Raw genomic sequence first — 16,824 nt, 5'->3', positions numbered from 1 at the left:
TGAAAGTAAACAAAAAATTGATTGAGACCTCAGAAAATGAATGCCAAGCACCTTCCGGCCGACGCACTCAGGCAAACCTGGAGGCACAGCCATGCCGGAGCCTGGTGGCACGCTGTGATCGTATAGTGGTTAGTACTCTGCGTTGTGGCCGCAGCAACCCCGGTTCGAATCCGGGTCACGGCAGTCCACCCAGGGATGAGGGTGGATCATCCCAACGCTGACCCTTTTGTACCTAACTGACCGACAAGTTCTTTTCAGCACACAACAAGCCCAGAGGGTTTGCAAGGATGACTCGTTGTAGTCGTGGCCGAGTGGTTAAGGCGATGGACTTGAAATCCATTGGGGTCTCCCCGCGCAGGTTCAAACCCTGCCGACTACGTGTGTCTGCTCCCTGGCTTCAGAGCTTCGCTTGTTGGTCGTTCCAGCTCACGAAGTGCTGTATTTCTGCTGCTCAAGTTGTTACCATTGGATTTGCGGATGGAAAACTAAGCAGCCTGTCGTAGTTTCTCCTGTGTGTGTTCAACAAGCAGCCCTGTTGTCAAGTGATGCAGCTTCCGTTGTCATATTGTCCATAAACAGCTCGCACAACATGAAACCAAAAAAGAGCTGGAACAGGTTTTTGTTTAGAAAGGATGTGCATTGTGGCTAATCGAGTTGATCCTAACCTGAGCCATGTTCTAAGATGTTAAGGATTAAGGCCCCACCCTTTTGTTTTCACAATTACCATAATTCCCTGCCCCTGCTTGTTGTCCTTAATTCATTTAAAAATGTTTTGCACTCATGCTTTTCCTAATAGACAGCGAATAATGAGTAAACCTCTGGTGAAGATCTCTTACCTGTCGAAAAGGCAAAACATACAGCAAAGCCATACCACCTTCTTCTTCTTCTTCTTCGTCGTTTAATGGCAAGTAGCACCAACTTTAAGGTGCATTATCGCCACCTTCTGTGTTGGAGTGTGGACAAGAGTTTGTCCCCACATAAAAAGAACCTAGATTCTCTTAATCAATCCTGTTATCTTTAAATAATGAAATGATCTCTTCAAGCCGTAACCGATTGTATTCTAAGGGTTCAAGTCAACAATTCCCACTTGCCTATTTTCCATCTGCAACGTTTACCCTTTCCTCAATATACTTTCGTCAAAAACAAACAACATGCTCTAAAAGCAGCATCTGAAGTCTAATCTCAGTTTAAAGCTTGATTACCACCATGTCGTCCAGCGTCCAGGTATGTGCACATGAAAGGTCGTGACCTTTGCAGTCCTTCTTTCGCAGAGGCAATATCGTAGCCTATGAGGTTTATCCGAGGCGTGATCTTTGCTGGTTGAAAACTTTACCCAATACCCCGCCAGGATGACTTGAAATACAGTCAGCTTTGGCAATTTTTGCCAGTCTCTTAAGAGACTTACAAGGTCGTTGTAAATGAAAGATGTCTGCTAGTGTTGTTAGTAGTGAGATTAGGGGAATCAAAGTTCCATCCCAATCGTTGGTGTCACATTCATTTCAATCTTTAATGTGGAAGTCAACGTTAAAGATATTAAGGTTATGTTTTTACAGAGTGTTCTCTACGTCATATGTGATGATTTTGCGGAGAAAAGAGAAAATCATAAAAATGATTTAGCTGGCTTTTCACAGGCAGGGTCACGTTTTTGTCACACGTGCTTTATCTCGTGCACCTCAATAGTCAGTTCATCATGTTACGCAGACACACCTACACTTCCTTCAGCTTAGTAACGCTGCCTCTCTGGTGACGTTTTGGAGAACGGCTGCTTTTTCCTCAAGAGAAGACTGTCTCAAGCTGAAGCAAGACTTCTCCCCTTAAAGAGCTCTTACGTACTCTGTTAGAAGACTGAAGCAGGTGCCGGCTCATTCTGGCCTTCTAGTAACATTTACTCTGTCCACAGACCAATGAGTAATGAACAGGTCATGATAAAGAAATCCCAATCCTTGTCTGCCCACATTATCAGACCGTAGGAGGCATGAGAGGTGATGCCCTGGTACTGAGGCATGAGCCCGGATAGCTCAGTCGGTAGAGCATCAGACTTTTAATCTGAGGGTCCAGGGTTCAAGTCCCTGTTCGGGCGATGAGTGCATGTTTGTGTCCTGCCGTCTGCGATCGTCTCCCCTTGGCGTTTGGGTCGGCCTCGAGGACGTATTGGATTTTGAAGAGCGGTTTCTCGGACAGAGGATGACTTGTCCTCGACTAAAATAAATGTAAGAGCTGTCCAAACTGAAAAGAACTTTCACTGACACCATTGCCCTTTGCTTTGCCGTGAAATGCACACAAGTAATGTTTTTAATAAGGCATGATTGTTAAAACTAGTTGTATTGCTTAATTAAACTGAGGCCTAGTCCTGTCTTAAACTAATCCCTGGGCGGGAAACCACCCCTGAGAGACATTTTGCTTAAGGTTTGCAGATGAAAGTAAACAAAAAATTGATTGAGACCTCAGAAAATGAATGCCAAGCACCTTCCGGCCGATGCACTCAGGCAAACCTGGAGGCACAGCCATGCCGGAGCCTGGTGGCACGCCGTGATCGTATAGTGGTTAGTACTCTGCGTTGTGGCCGCAGCAACCCCGGTTCGAATCCGGGTCACGGCAGTCCACCCAGGGATGTGGGTGGATCATCCCAACGTTGACCCTTTTGTACCTAACTGACCGACAAGTTCTTTTCAGCACACAACAAGCCCAGAGGGTTTGCAAGGATGACTCGTTGTAGTCGTGGCCGAGTGGTTAAGGCGATGGACTTGAAATCCATTGGGGTCTCCCCGCGCAGGTTCAAACCCTGCCGACTACGTGTGTCTGATCCCTGGCTTCAGAGCTTCGCTTGTTGGTCGTTCCAGCTCACGAAGTGCTGTATTTCTGCTGCTCAAGTTGTTACCATTGGATTTGCGGATGGAAAACTAAGCAGCCTGTCGTAGTTTCTCCTGTGTGTGTTCAACAAGCAGCCCTGTTGTCAAGTGATGCAGCTTCCGTTGTCATATTGTCCATAAACAGCTCGCACAACACGAAACCAAAAAAGAGCTGGAACAGGTTTTTGTTTAGAAAGGATGTGCATTGTGGCTAATCGAGTTGATCCTAACCTGAGCCATGTTCTAAGATGTTAAGGATTAAGGCCCCACCCTTTTGTTTTCACAATTACCATAATTCCCTGCCCCTGCTTGTTGTCCTTAATTCATTTAAAAATGTTTTGCACTCATGCTTTTCCTAATAGACAGCGAATAATGAGTAAACCTCTGGTGAAGATCTCTTACCTGTCGAAAAGGCAAAACATACAGCAAAGCCATACCACCTTCTTCTTCTTCTTCTTCTTCGTCGTTTAATGGCAAGTAGCACCAACTTTAAGGTGCATTATCGCCACCTTCTGTGTTGGAGTGTGGACAAGAGTTTGTCCCCACATAAAAAGAACCTAGATTCTCTTAATCAATCCTGTTATCTTTAAATAATGAAATGATCTCTTCAAGCCGTAACCGATTGTATTCTAAGGGTTCAAGTCAACAATTCCCACTTGCCTATTTTCCATCTGCAACGTTTACCCTTTCCTCAATATACTTTCGTCAAAAACAAACAACATGCTCTAAAAGCAGCATCTGAAGTCTAATCTCAGTTTAAAGCTTGATTACCACCATGTCGTCCAGCGTCCAGGTATGTGCACATGAAAGGTCGTGACCTTTGCCGTCATTCTTTCGCAGAGGCAATATCGTAGCCTATGAGGTTTATCCGAGGCGTGATCTTTGCTGGTTGAAAACTTTACCCAATACCCCGCCAGGATGACTTGAAATACAGTCAGCTTTGGCAATTTTTGCCAGTCTCTTAAGAGACTTACAAGGTCGTTGTAAATGAAAGATGTCTGCTAGTGTTGTTAGTAGTGAGATTAGGGGAATCAAAGTTCCATCCCAATCGTTGGTGTCACATTCATTTCAATCTTTAATGTGGAAGTCAACGTTAAAGATATTAAGGTTATGTTTTTACAGAGTGTTCTCTACGTCATATGTGATGATTTTGCGGAGAAAAGAGAAAATCATAAAAATGATTTAGCTGGCTTTTCACAGGCAGGGTCACGTTTTTGTCACACGTGCTTTATCTCGTGCACCTCAATAGTCAGTTCATCATGTTACGCAGACACACCTACACTTCCTTCAGCTTAGTAACGCTGCCTCTCTGGTGACGTTTTGGAGAACGGCTGCTTTTTCCTCAAGAGAAGACTGTCTCAAGCTGAAGCAAGACTTCTCCCCTTAAAGAGCTCTTACGTACTCTGTTAGAAGACTGAAGCAGGTGCCGGCTCATTCTGGCCTTCTAGTAACATTTACTCTGTCCACAGACCAATGAGTAATGAACAGGTCATGATAAAGAAATCCCAATCCTTGTCTGCCAACATTATCAGACCGTAGGAGGCATGAGAGGTGATGCCCTGGTACTGAGGCATGAGCCCGGATAGCTCAGTCGGTAGAGCATCAGACTTTTAATCTGAGGGTCCAGGGTTCAAGTCCCTGTTCGGGCGATGAGTGCATGTTTGTGTCCTGCCGTCTGCGATCGTCTCCCCTTGGCGTTTGGGTCTGCCTCGAGGACGTATTGGATTTTGAAGGGCGGTTTCTCGGACAGAGGATGACTTGTCCTCGACTAAAATAAATGTAAGAGCTGTCCAAACTGAAAAGAACTTTCACTGACACCATTGCCCTTTGCTTTGCCGTGAAATGCACACAAGTAATGTTTTTAATAAGGCATGATTGTTAAAACTAGTTGTATTGCTTAATTAAACTGAGGCCTAGTCCTGTCTTAAACTAATCCCTGGGCGGGAAACCACCCCTGAGAGACATTTTGCTAAAGGTTTGCAGATGAAAGTAAACAAAAAATTGATTGAGACCTCAGAAAATGAATGCCAAGCACCTTCCGGCCGACGCACTCAGGCAAACCTGGAGGCACAGCCATGCCGGAGCCTGGTGGCACGCCGTGATCGTATAGTGGTTAGTACTCTGCGTTGTGGCCGCAGCAACTCCGGTTCGAATCCGGGTCACGGCAGTCCACCCAGGGATGTGGGTGGATCATCCCAACGCTGACCCTTTTGTACCTAACTGACCGACAAGTTCTTTTCATCACACAACAAGCCCAGAGGGTTTGCAAGGATGACTCGTTGTAGTCGTGGCCGAGTGGTTAAGGCGATGGACTTGAAATCCATTGGGGTCTCCCCGCGCAGGTTCAAACCCTGCCGACTACGTGTGTCTGATCCCTGGCTTCAGAGCTTCGCTTGTTGGTCGTTCCAGCTCACGAAGTGCTGTATTTCTGCTGCTCAAGTTGTTACCATTGGATTTGCGGATGGAAAACTAAGCAGCCTGTCGTAGTTTCTCCTGTGTGTGTTCAACAAGCAGCCCTGTTGTCAAGTGATGCAGCTTCCGTTGTCATATTGTCCATAAACAGCTCGCACAACATGAAACCAAAAAAGAGCTGGAACAGGTTTTTGTTTAGAAAGGATGTGCATTGTGGCTAATCGAGTTGATCCTAACCTGAGCCATGTTCTAAGATGTTAAGGATTAAGGCCCCACCCTTTTGTTTTCACAATTACCATAATTCCCTGCCCCGGCTTGTTGTCCTTAATTCATTTAAAAATGTTTTGCACTCATGCTTTTCCTAATAGACAGCGAATAATGAGTAAACCTCTGGTGAAGATCTCTTACCTGTCGAAAAGGCAAAACATACAGCAAAGCCATACCACCTTCTTCTTCTTCTTCTTCTTCTTCTTCGTCGTTTAATGGCAAGTAGCACCAACTTTAAGGTGCATTATCGCCACCTTCTGTGTTGGAGTGTGGACAAGAGTTTGTCCCCACATAAAAAGAACCTAGATTCTCTTAATCAATCCTGTTATCTTTAAATAATGAAATGATCTCTTCAAGCCGTAACCGATTGTATTCTAAGGGTTCAAGTCAACAATTCCCACTTGCCTATTTTCCATCTGCAACGTTTACCCTTTCCTCAATATACTTTCGTCAAAAACAAACAACATGCTCTAAAAGCAGCATCTGAAGTCTAATCTCAGTTTAAAGCTTGATTACCACCATGTCGTCCAGCGTCCAGGTATGTGCACATGAAAGGTCGTGACCTTTGCCGTCATTCTTTCGCAGAGGCAATATCGTAGCCTATGAGGTTTATCCGAGGCGTGATCTTTGCTGGTTGAAAACTTTACCCAATACCCCGCCAGGATGACTTGAAATACAGTCAGCTTTGGCAATTTTTGCCAGTCTCTTAAGAGACTTACAAGGTCGTTGTAAATGAAAGATGTCTGCTAGTGTTGTTAGTAGTGAGATTAGGGGAATCAAAGTTCCATCCCAATCGTTGGTGTCACATTCATTTCAATCTTTAATGTGGAAGTCAACGTTAAAGATATTAAGGTTATGTTTTTACAGAGTGTTCTCTACGTCATATGTGATGATTTTGCGGAGAAAAGAGAAAATCATAAAAATGATTTAGCTGGCTTTTCACAGGCAGGGTCACGTTTTTGTCACACATGCTTTATCTCGTGCACCTCAATAGTCAGTTCATCATGTTACGCAGACACACCTACACTTCCTTCAGCTTAGTAACGCTGCCTCTCTGGTGACGTTTTGGAGAACGGCTGCTTTTTCCTCAAGAGAAGACTGTCTCAAGCTGAAGCAAGACTTCTCCCCTTAAAGAGCTCTTACGTACTCTGTTAGAAGACTGAAGCAGGTGCCGGCTCATTCTGGCCTTCTAGTAACATTTACTCTGTCCACAGACCAATGAGTAATGAACAGGTCATGATAAAGAAATCCCAATCCTTGTCTGCCAACATTATCAGACCGTAGGAGGCATGAGAGGTGATGCCCTGGTACTGAAGCATGAGCCCGGATAGCTCTCCCTGCCACCTGTAAGTCGTGGTTATTCTTGGTTATGACAGCCAATCAAATTCCCCGCTGAAACCAAGATTTGCAGGCAACGGCCAATCAGCGTTCCCGGCTGAAACCAAGATTTGCAAGCGACGGCCAATCAGCGCTCCCGACTGAAACCAAGATTTGCAAGCAATGGCCAATCAGCGCTCCTGACTGAAACCAAGATTTGCAAGCAACGGCCAATCAGCGCTCCTGACTGAAACCAAGATTCGCATGCAATGACCAATCAGCGCTCGTATCGCTATCATGAACCTGTCTGCTAGTAACAACCAAGAATTGACCAATCAACGTCAAGAGCCCCCCCAGAGCTTGCGAATTACGGTCGGAGAAACATCTTCAGGTAAGTCACTTTTTATCAACAAAAATAAAGTAGCAAATATTTTAAATTGTTTTAAACCAAAAACCTCTAGCACAGACTAGCTTTGTAATTTAGGTAATTAATACAAACTAATAATTAAACGTCAATTGTTATTATATATATATATATATATATGTATGTGTGTGTTGTTGCAATCGTTATAACGTTACTGTAATCAAACTTATATGTTTTATAGATTTACCGAGCAATCAAAACAAAGTATAACGTTACAGTTTACTACATCTTTACTACAACTTCGTACACAGTAAGTTACATGCTTCTATTTTTAGTACAGTAGCAAATATTCGTTTTAAACGAAACACCTGTACCGTTAGCCAGGCTAACATTAGCTTTGTAATTTAGGTCACTAATACAAACTTTTAATTAAACATCAATTGTTATTTATTATATTGTTGTTGTTGTTGTAATTGTTATACTGTAAGTTAATTTGTATGTTTTATAGATTCACAGAGCAATAAAGTATAACTGTAAGTTACTACGGCTTTACTACAGCTTCGTGCACAGTAAGTTACATGCTTCTATTTTTAGAACCTTTAAGTGTATTTTGATGCTAAACTTAGTTGTTTTAGCTAAATCAATTGTAAATGCATGATTTAAGGTTAAATGCTTTACTTGTAACATTATTAGAGCTTACTCTGGAATATAATGCTGATATGTTAGTCAACATTTTGAATCTGTTGGAAAAAATATACATATATATTTATATACATAGAATAATATAAAATCAACACTGTAATGTGATCATGAGTAAATATGTGCAATTTCTGCATTATTAATGTGATTTTTTTGTCAAAACATGAAATATAAATAGTCAGAGTCAATATGTTTGTTATCAGTCATCAAAATAATATCAATCTATGCACTAGTTTTCTATTTTAGATGAGGGACTGTTATGAATGTTATGGAAGTGACAAAAAGACACACGTTTTTGAGAGAAAACATTTGTAGGATTTCAGTGAATTATTTTGCACAAACCAGAAGCCAAAAACAGAACAAATGGAGAAGGGATGACTCTTTTTTAGAACAAAAACAATGCATTTAAATGTAATTTTCATGTGTGCATTAAAGAGGAATATGTACTGTTATGGATGTGACAATTCTGAAATGGTTTTTATATGATTATGAAAAAACATACTTAAAATGCTTTAAAATCTTTAAGAAAGAGACCTCCAGTGGTATAAAAACCACCAAATTTTGACAGCTAAGCTATAAATGCAGTGAAAATCTTTGGTAAAAAAATGTTCATGGTAAGGTTAGCTTTTGTAAGGAATTGCCCATATAGTAATGTAATTTACACAGCTGGATTACCAAATGTGTTTTCTGTTTCTCTGTAATATTTATATCTTCATTTTTTAATTCAGATGGAGCCTCGCTTCAGGAGACGGGCTGATGGCAGCCTGAATCTTTCGGACACACTGGAAGCAGCAAAGGTGAAGGAAGCCAACAAAGGAAAGCCTTACACAAGACCCCTGTCCCCGGAGGCTGTGCTGGACAAGGCCAAGAAAAGCTTAAGTCAGCACCATGGAGATCCAGCTAACAGAAAGCACCTGCTGGGTTTCTTTGAAATCCAGTTTGGTATCTTTCGTGGGCAAACATTCAGGTGGGTGGCAGAAAATGCACTAGGGTATGCTGCTTACCTGGTTGCATCTATGAAGAGGGACACCACAGGAGGCAGCAAAGACTCCCAAGAACATGCCCACAACAAGGGGAGTTTCAGGGAGTATATTGAGCTCTTTCCTTCTGGCAAAATTGCCATTGCCATGAAGGAAGAGCAGAATGATGCAAAAGCTTCCAAGCACGCTGCCCCTACTCAGCACGCTGCACCCACCCAGCATGCTGCACCCACCCAGCATGCTGCACCCACCCAGCAAGCTGCACCCACCCAGCACGCTGCCACCACCCATGCTTCCACTGCCTCTCTACGCTCCCTCTTGGTTGGGAAGTTGCCTGACCAAAGAACCCTGACCAAGACCATAAAAAGGATAGTTTCCCCCATCAAAACCACACCTTGTAAGCAAACACTTATGTGTAAAATAGTTGGTTTGTTTTTAGTATTTGTTGCTGTTCAGGAGTCATGTTTAATTGTCCCGTGTTTTGTTTTGTAGCTTTGGCCCAGGCACGTGCACGCCCCTCTGCCACCCTCACCCACCCAACTGTGTCTATTGAGGGAGCCACAGGGCCCACAGCCACCCTCACCTACCCGACTGTTTCCATTGAAGCCGCCACAGGGCCCTCAGCTACCCTAACCCACCCCTCTCTGTCTACTGAGATAGATGACAGCACACTGCTGGCAGAGGCAACTATGTTTGAGGAGGCACATGTGGCATGTACGTTTATACTTATTTAAAACATATAACAAAATATTCAAGTTTACTTAACAGGCATAATAAAGTAAAGTAAAACAATGGGTGGGTTGCACCAACAAAGATTAGGCCCAAACATTAAATCTTGTTTAAAAATAAACAGGGTTACATTTAAATTGTCATTTTGATCCAGGTTTAAATTTTACATTAAACCTAGATTATCTGTTGTCCCTGTACTTTAAACTCTGTTTTCAGTCTCAGTTAGGGATTAACTTTAAACGTGCATAGGAGGTTTAAAGATTTTTTTTTACAATTAAATGTGTAGATAAATGATCAGAAACAGACACTGCGAGCGTGGTGGTGCTATTCAAAGATGCGTTTCTTAAAATGTCTCAACAGAGTAAGTTTAGCGGCACATTAAGATGTTTTATTGGCTTTGAAGCATCAAGTCCGGGATACCCTCCCTATCCTACAGTACATACATAGACTTTTTTTAAATACACAGGATAGAGGTCGATCACTCAAAAAGTATATTAATAGCACAGAGAATGAACAGACACGGCGGCATGACAAGTGCGCTGGCACATCATTATATCACAATATCTGAGCTTGTTTCCTGCCACATTGCTCCTTTAATCAATACAATAGACTGTTTTAATAGATTGTCAAATGTTATTATTTTGAATCAACCCTTTAGATTTCCGATTTATGTAAGTAGTGATTTATAATACAAAAATTACTTTTCCTTTGCCTGCATAAACTGTTTATTTTCTTTTGAATAACAACGTCAACATTGTTGCTGTTTAATTACAGCAAATTCATTGTGCCGGACAAAATAAAACACAGATGAAGGGTGTAGTTAAGGTTTTAATCTAAGATTTGTTAATCTGTGTTTAAATTGAAGTAGTGCAACACAAGTCAAATTAAAATTAAACTAAGATCAACAAACCCTGGATAGCTCTAAACTGTTTTTCAAACTCTAGGTTTAATTTAAGTCTTGTTGGTGCAACAATGTGAATTAGTGTTTATGTTTTTTTCCAGCACAACGAGTCTGTCTTCCAGCTGGATGGATACACACCCTGCCTGAAGTGGACCAAAGGTGGATTTCCAAGGCCCTGTTCAGATGGGCTGCACCAGGCCGTCCTGAGCTGATCTATAACAGGGTGGACAAACTTTGGTGGTATCCTCCATCGGTGCCACTGAAGACCAGTAGTGCTCCTTCCTTGGAGAATTACTTTGGCCATCCTCTGCTGCTCTGGATGCCACGAAAGCTGTGGCAATTGAAGCTGACCTGTCCACATCCAGACTGTCAGAAAGATCTTCTGACCTCAGCTGGCCTGCATCAAAAGATCAGGGTGGTGATTGCTTTGAATAGTGTGTACTTTGTGGCATCTGAGTACCTGGCCTGCCGAAGATGTAAGAGGAAGGTCATCAGCTGGAGCCATGATATCGTCTCCCAACTCGACATTGGCCACAGAGTGCAGTTCCCCTGCATTCTAACATCAAAACTTGCATGTGACTTTCAGGTAGTATGTTTGATGCGTCAACGAGGTCTGGGAAACAGCAGCAGCCAGATCCAGCGCAAGCTGCAGGAGCGTCATGCTGAGGTCTGGTTGCAAAAAACAGTCCAATATCTTACAGATTGCAAGGGGATTGCCAGTGCTGTCACATCAAGCCTGATACTGCCTGTGACATTTGAACCGCTTCCTACAATGCCTTCTGTCCCTAAGCACCGGTGGCTGATGCAGGTCTATGCCCAGGATGTCCTGCAACGGCTGGATGAGATCAAGGCCGCTATAACATCACAATATGGTCGGATCTTAAAAATGGATTCCACAAAAAAAGTAGCCAGAAAACTAGCAGGACCCAGCTATGGCACCGCTGCCTGGGCAACCAATGTTGGAAATGAGCATGGACAGGTGATCATGTCCGTGCTCACAGCAAGTGAGGGTTTTGGTCTTGGGCCAATGATTGAAGGCCTCATTAGGAGATACAGAGTGGCTGGGGTAGCTCCTCCCGAGGTACTGTATGTGGACCGAGACTGCTGTGGCAACACTCTTCTGAGGAGGATGTTTGAAGAGTGGGAGCAAATGACCATCCGGTTGGATATATGGCACTTTATGCGGAGATTTTCTGTGGGTTGCACCACCGACTGTCACCCGTTATATGCCACATTTATGAGTCGCCTCAGCCACTGTATTTTCATGTGGGACCAGGACGACCTGACGGCCCTGAAGATGGCAAAGTGTGCAGAGCTAGAAGCTGACTGGAGACCATCATCTGAGGCGGATGTACTGCGCCGTATCAGCCGTAGCGAGCTAGCCCTACATTGCAGGAGAACCACTCGTGGGACCAAGGAGACCCTGACGATGATTGAGAGCCTCATTCAGGCCTTTGAAGGAGATGCTGGTCGTGATATTCTGGGAGTCCCTTTAATAAACTCAGCCCGGATGAGTGAGATCATAAAGTCCCAGCGAAAGCATGTGGCCTGCATCCAGGATCCTCAAGGTGTGCAGCTCTACATGCAGACGGGCACTTTAATGAAGGGAGGGCACCGTCTGCCAACTTACCGCTGTGCCAGAGGTTCTACTTCGCTCGAGTCTTTTCACCTGCACCTCAACAGATTCATCCCAGGTAAGTAATTTTAGTCACAGAATTTTTTTAATAAGATTTTACTTAATTATATATTGAAATAATTATGAGAATAGCAAGAACAGTTATTTATGTATTTATATGATTTTTTTTTATGTACAGGCACGCTGGCAAGTGACACCTTTTTTCAGGCGTATCTTTTGGATGGACTTGCAAGGTGGAATGAGGACCGGGCTGTGGCAGCAACAACTGATGAGCAGCAGCCACATTCCTACAGTCATCTTCTCCGTCATGCTGCCAATATTCTTGCAGAGGAGGTCATGGGCATGAAAATCAGCCCTTATGTTGGGCCAAGAAAGTACACTGGTAGATAACTGTTTGTTGTTTTTGGTGACAATTACACACACACACACACACACACACACACACACAAACAGTGTTATAATAAAGAGTAATAATATAATATTCTGATATATTATCTAATTGTCATTGTTTTAATATTTTAAAGGTGAACTTATCGGAGTAGAGTATCTTTACCAGCAAACTGGTAAAGTTCTGCAGGACTACAGGTTGGCCATTGAAGAGTCTGAGACCACTGAGGTTGCTATAGAGGTGGAGGAAGCTTATGATGAACTTGAGGAGTTTCAAGACATCACTGTCCCCACCTTTGACACAGAGCGGATACCTTCTGCTGCTTCACAAGCATCAGTGTCTGCAGCATCATCTTCAACCCCTCCGGCAACCAGACCCAAGTCATCACTGTATGTGTCCCCTACATTACCAGTGAGATCTCCTGTCACCAGCTCTACATCATCACTGTCTGTGGTCCCTCCAATACCAGTCACATCTTCTGTTTCCAGCTCACTGCACACTCAGCCAGCACCATCTCCTGGCGCACATAGCTGTGAGTTTTACCAAAGTATTTTTATTGAGAGTTGTTTGTTGTCACACTAACTCTAAATGAATATTTGTCATATTGAAAGATAAATACAAATGTAAACTAAATATTTACCTTTTTCATGTAGCCCCAGGTAACCAAGGGTCCACAGAAACTGACTTTCCATCATCTGAAGAGAACCCTTTGCATGATGTAAGGGCACGGTTTCTTTTTTAATGTACATATACATGTATGCAAACAAAATCTGGGTTATGTTGGCTGTGCTTTCATGTGAATATTTGTATTCATTGGTGCTTTCAAAAGTTGCTAAATGATCTTTCATTTTAGGATTGTGTTGGACCCGATAATATTGAAGGTTATGGAGCTGTGCAGGACTTGGCAGAGTATTTGTTCAACCTTAGAGAACACCGTCTGGCCTTAACTGGAGAAGAGTCTGATCAAATCATCAACCTATGGCAGGCATTGGGGGAGTTTGATAAGAAAAAGACCACTTACTCGCCACGTCACCAAACCAACCTAAAACAGGGACGATTCAGGGCCAGTAAGAAGAATGTGGCACCTGGTGTGGAGAGCACCAGAAGGTATGCTAAATTTAGCAAATACAGGGTTTTGATTTGTTTAAGGGTTTTGATTTTTATAAAAAGATATATATTTAGTAAAACCTGACGAATTATGACTAGCTTATCTTCCTGCAGCCTGTTAAGTTCATACTTGGCCTAGATATAACAAAAATTGTTAGTTGTGATTTACGTTTAATGCTGATTTTATGTTATGTAAGTTACATTCCTATGGACACAGTTCTAACCATACATCGTTGAAAAAACGCAGACCGGGGTCATTATAGAGTGCCACAGGGATGACATATTTTTGTTGGCTGACCCTCTCAAAAAAGCCAGTTTATTTTTCTCATAGACTTTTGGATTATCACAAAAATAATCTCTGTGTTTAACAACAGTTTAAGACACTTTTTGTCCAAAGCTGTGATAATGCCACAACACAGTAAAACAGTAGATACCTAATTTATTGATATGATATTTCAACATCGACCCAGAAAACAAACAAGACAACATAACTTTAAAAATTTATTAAAAATTTACATCTAGACAACACAAAGCAAATCTGACAGAATAGAACAATAAACTCAACAGAGAACAGTTCACACACTGAAAACAATCTTACATTAATAATATGTATTCTGCTGTAATTTGTAGGTGTTTCATTGGGCATCATAGTCCTGCACAGAGGCCTGACTGCAACAGAGTGGTGGAGGGCATCTTCACAAGGCTCTGTGCTCTCTACCAAAACGCGGTGCGCGTTGAGGGACAGAGGGTCGACCGCTTCGCAATGATTGCACGGGTCTACAGACATATCCGAGAGTGCATCCTCACCAATGATAGGGTGATGAGAGAAACCACCATCCAGCTTCCACAGATGAACGCTTCAACAATCTCAGACTGGTGAGTAAATTAGCATTGTTACCGCTATACCAAAACATGAACCCTCTGTATAGCCCTCAGCTGCTTTAAGTAATTGGCACGGTTGACTGAATGTAACTGTGGGTGCTTTGACAGGTCTAGATACAAATCAGCAAGAGTCCAACTTTTGTTTACCTTTCTATTATGAAAGATATGATTTATTGCTTACGACATGGACTTTAACAGACTGTAAGAATCCATAATCCAATGTTAATTTCAATGAAAGTAGTCATTTTACAAAAGCAACATGACACTAGGGTGTGATCAATTGCTATATGATATCAGCTGTGTAATGCTGCTGCATTATAGTCGTGATTAAACAGTAGATGATCACAGCACTTTTTTATTTTTGTTTAAATGTTTATTAATACTGGTTGTTTTATGTTTTTCCAGGTTCTCCAAGCGTTACAAGTCACAGGATGTGAGGGTTACAAAGCAGGGTATCAATTTCCCAGATGCACCTATGGCTGGACCTGAGAAGCTTCCTGCGGCTTTGCAGAAAGGGCCGACCCTATTTCCAGGGAGCTTGGCTGAGCCTCACCTTTTTGTCCTGCCAAGAAACACTGCTGGGGAGGCAAAACTCAAGAGGAGGTCACAACCTCCAGCCATCTCCCAGGCACCACCATCACATCAAAGACTCCCTATCATTGCACCAGCAATACCCATCTCTCTGCCTTTCATTTTGCCCTCCCTGCAGCTTCCGACAGTTGTAGATACATCATCTTCAGTGCCTGGAACTTCACAGGTGGTGTTCTTTAACGTACCTTTACCTTCTGCTATGCCACCATCCGCTCAGACACAAACATCCAGTCAAGCTGTACCTTACTCCACTCAGCAGTACAGGAAGAGAAAACAGATGAGGGAGGACACTGGAACTGTCACACGCAAATATGTGAGGAAGACAGATGTTATTCTTTGTAGAAAGTGCAACAAAGAGAGAAAGCCACCATCACATCTTCAGTACTTTGGCAACTGGTACTGCAAAGAGACTGAGACTCAGTCATATGCTGAATGGAGGGCTGTGCTGGAGGGACGTGGTTATAGGAAAAAAAAAACAGGAAATGACAATCCTCCAGCTCCTTAAAAATTTCACATTTTATATACACACTGTAAATAATACACACACTATACACACTGTAAATAATGTTAAGTTTATTTTGTTTATGGTCAAGTTTTTTATTGTTATTTTTTAGGATGACCTTTCAAAGTTGCACTACTGTGATAAATGTTTGTTTTGATTTAAAAAAAAAATTTAGTCAAAGGTTCACTGCAAATTTTTGTTTTTGTTATTATTATTATTATTAACATTGATACGTCAGAATTGCACTACTATGTTGAATGTTTATTTTATTAATGTTTATTATTTATTATTTTATTTTAATAACATTGCTGTTCTGGTTTTTTATTTACCTTAAAAATCTATGCAAATAATAAATGTTTAATCCTTGCCCTCACATTGTTTCTGTGTCTATTTATATAATCTATTAATTTGGCTACTCTATACTTAACGAATAAACAATATTTTGTAGCTGTAAACACAAAAACAAGTCTTTAATCAATAAAACACACCATAAAAACAGGGACAGTCCTGTTTATAGTTTTTATTCCGTTATTAAAAGTGTCCAATTACAGTGCTGGGGGGCTGATTTACAATTGATTAAAGTGCGGGAGACAGTGATGATGACACATGCGTGCACTAGCAGCGTCAAACTGACACGTCACACGAATTCCACCACTGGTCTGAGCAAGGCGCGAACTCGCGTCGCTGTGCCTCTTTTGGTTGCTTTACCTCGACTAACACGCGCCGGCTATAGCGCAGTCGGTAGAGCATCAGACTTTTAATCTGAGGGTCCAGGGTTCAAGTCCCTGTTCGGGCGATGAGTGCATGTTTGTGTCCTGCCGTCTGCGATCGTCTCCCCTTGGCGTTTGGGTCGGCCTCGAGGACGTATTGTATTTTGAAGAGCGGTTTCTCGGACAGAGGATGACTTGTCCTCGACTAAAATAAATGTAAGAGCTGTCCAAACTGAAAAGAACTTTCACTGACACCATTGCCCTTTGCTTTGCCGTGAAATGCACACAAGTAATGTTTTTAATAAGGCATGATTGTTAAAACTAGTTGTATTGCTTAATTAAACTGAGGCCTAGTCCTGTCTTAAACTAATCCCTGGGCGGGAAACCACCCCTGAGAGACATTTTGCTTAAGGTTTGCAGATGAAAGTAAACAAAAAATTGATTGAGACCTCAGAAAATGAATGCCAAGCACCTTCCGGCCGATGCACTC

General features: G+C 42.4%; 1 protein-coding gene and 10 non-coding genes across 11 annotated transcripts; all 11 read left to right on the top strand.

Moving 5' to 3' along the window:
* Window positions 1-111: 111 nt before the first annotated feature.
* On the top strand, window positions 112-183 carry trnah-gug (transfer RNA histidin (anticodon GUG)). The gene has a single exon. It is a non-coding gene; the product is annotated as a tRNA-His (tRNA).
* A 114-nt stretch (window positions 184-297) lies between these two features.
* Window positions 298-379, top strand: trnas-uga (transfer RNA serine (anticodon UGA)). Its single transcript has one exon. It is a non-coding gene; the product is annotated as a tRNA-Ser (tRNA).
* Window positions 380-1,259: 880 nt separating this feature from the next.
* LOC135719542 (U4 spliceosomal RNA) lies at window positions 1,260-1,400 on the top strand. The gene has a single exon (XR_010521176.1). It is a non-coding gene; the product is annotated as a U4 spliceosomal RNA (small nuclear RNA).
* Window positions 1,401-2,007: 607 nt separating this feature from the next.
* On the top strand, window positions 2,008-2,080 carry trnak-uuu (transfer RNA lysine (anticodon UUU)). Its single transcript has one exon. It is a non-coding gene; the product is annotated as a tRNA-Lys (tRNA).
* Window positions 2,081-2,526: 446 nt separating this feature from the next.
* Window positions 2,527-2,598, top strand: trnah-gug (transfer RNA histidin (anticodon GUG)). Its single transcript has one exon. It is a non-coding gene; the product is annotated as a tRNA-His (tRNA).
* Window positions 2,599-2,712: 114 nt separating this feature from the next.
* On the top strand, window positions 2,713-2,794 carry trnas-uga (transfer RNA serine (anticodon UGA)). The gene has a single exon. It is a non-coding gene; the product is annotated as a tRNA-Ser (tRNA).
* Window positions 2,795-3,677: 883 nt separating this feature from the next.
* LOC135719501 (U4 spliceosomal RNA) lies at window positions 3,678-3,818 on the top strand. The gene has a single exon (XR_010521137.1). It is a non-coding gene; the product is annotated as a U4 spliceosomal RNA (small nuclear RNA).
* Window positions 3,819-4,425: 607 nt separating this feature from the next.
* Window positions 4,426-4,498, top strand: trnak-uuu (transfer RNA lysine (anticodon UUU)). Its single transcript has one exon. It is a non-coding gene; the product is annotated as a tRNA-Lys (tRNA).
* A 632-nt stretch (window positions 4,499-5,130) lies between these two features.
* trnas-uga (transfer RNA serine (anticodon UGA)) lies at window positions 5,131-5,212 on the top strand. Its single transcript has one exon. It is a non-coding gene; the product is annotated as a tRNA-Ser (tRNA).
* An 889-nt stretch (window positions 5,213-6,101) lies between these two features.
* LOC135788387 (U4 spliceosomal RNA) lies at window positions 6,102-6,242 on the top strand. The gene has a single exon (XR_010547446.2). It is a non-coding gene; the product is annotated as a U4 spliceosomal RNA (small nuclear RNA).
* Window positions 6,243-7,045: 803 nt separating this feature from the next.
* LOC135788146 (uncharacterized) lies at window positions 7,046-15,737 on the top strand. The gene is made up of 11 exons (XM_065298050.2): window positions 7,046-7,236; window positions 7,451-7,778; window positions 8,637-9,285; window positions 9,381-9,602; window positions 10,620-12,212; window positions 12,333-12,536; window positions 12,679-13,074; window positions 13,196-13,260; window positions 13,396-13,649; window positions 14,280-14,525; window positions 14,937-15,737. The coding sequence occupies exons 3-11, from the start codon at window positions 8,637-8,639 to the stop codon at window positions 15,625-15,627; spliced, it is 4,320 nt and encodes a 1,439-aa protein (XP_065154122.2). The 5' UTR covers window positions 7,046-7,236; window positions 7,451-7,778; the 3' UTR covers window positions 15,628-15,737.
* The last annotated feature ends 1,087 nt before the right edge of the window (window positions 15,738-16,824 follow it).

Source organism: Paramisgurnus dabryanus, chromosome 14 (assembly GCF_030506205.2).
Source record: "Paramisgurnus dabryanus chromosome 14, PD_genome_1.1, whole genome shotgun sequence".
Lineage (NCBI taxonomy): Eukaryota > Metazoa > Chordata > Actinopteri > Cypriniformes > Cobitidae > Paramisgurnus > Paramisgurnus dabryanus.
The sequence above is the reverse complement of the archived record's forward strand: the minus strand, read 5'-3'. Positions and strand labels throughout refer to the sequence as shown.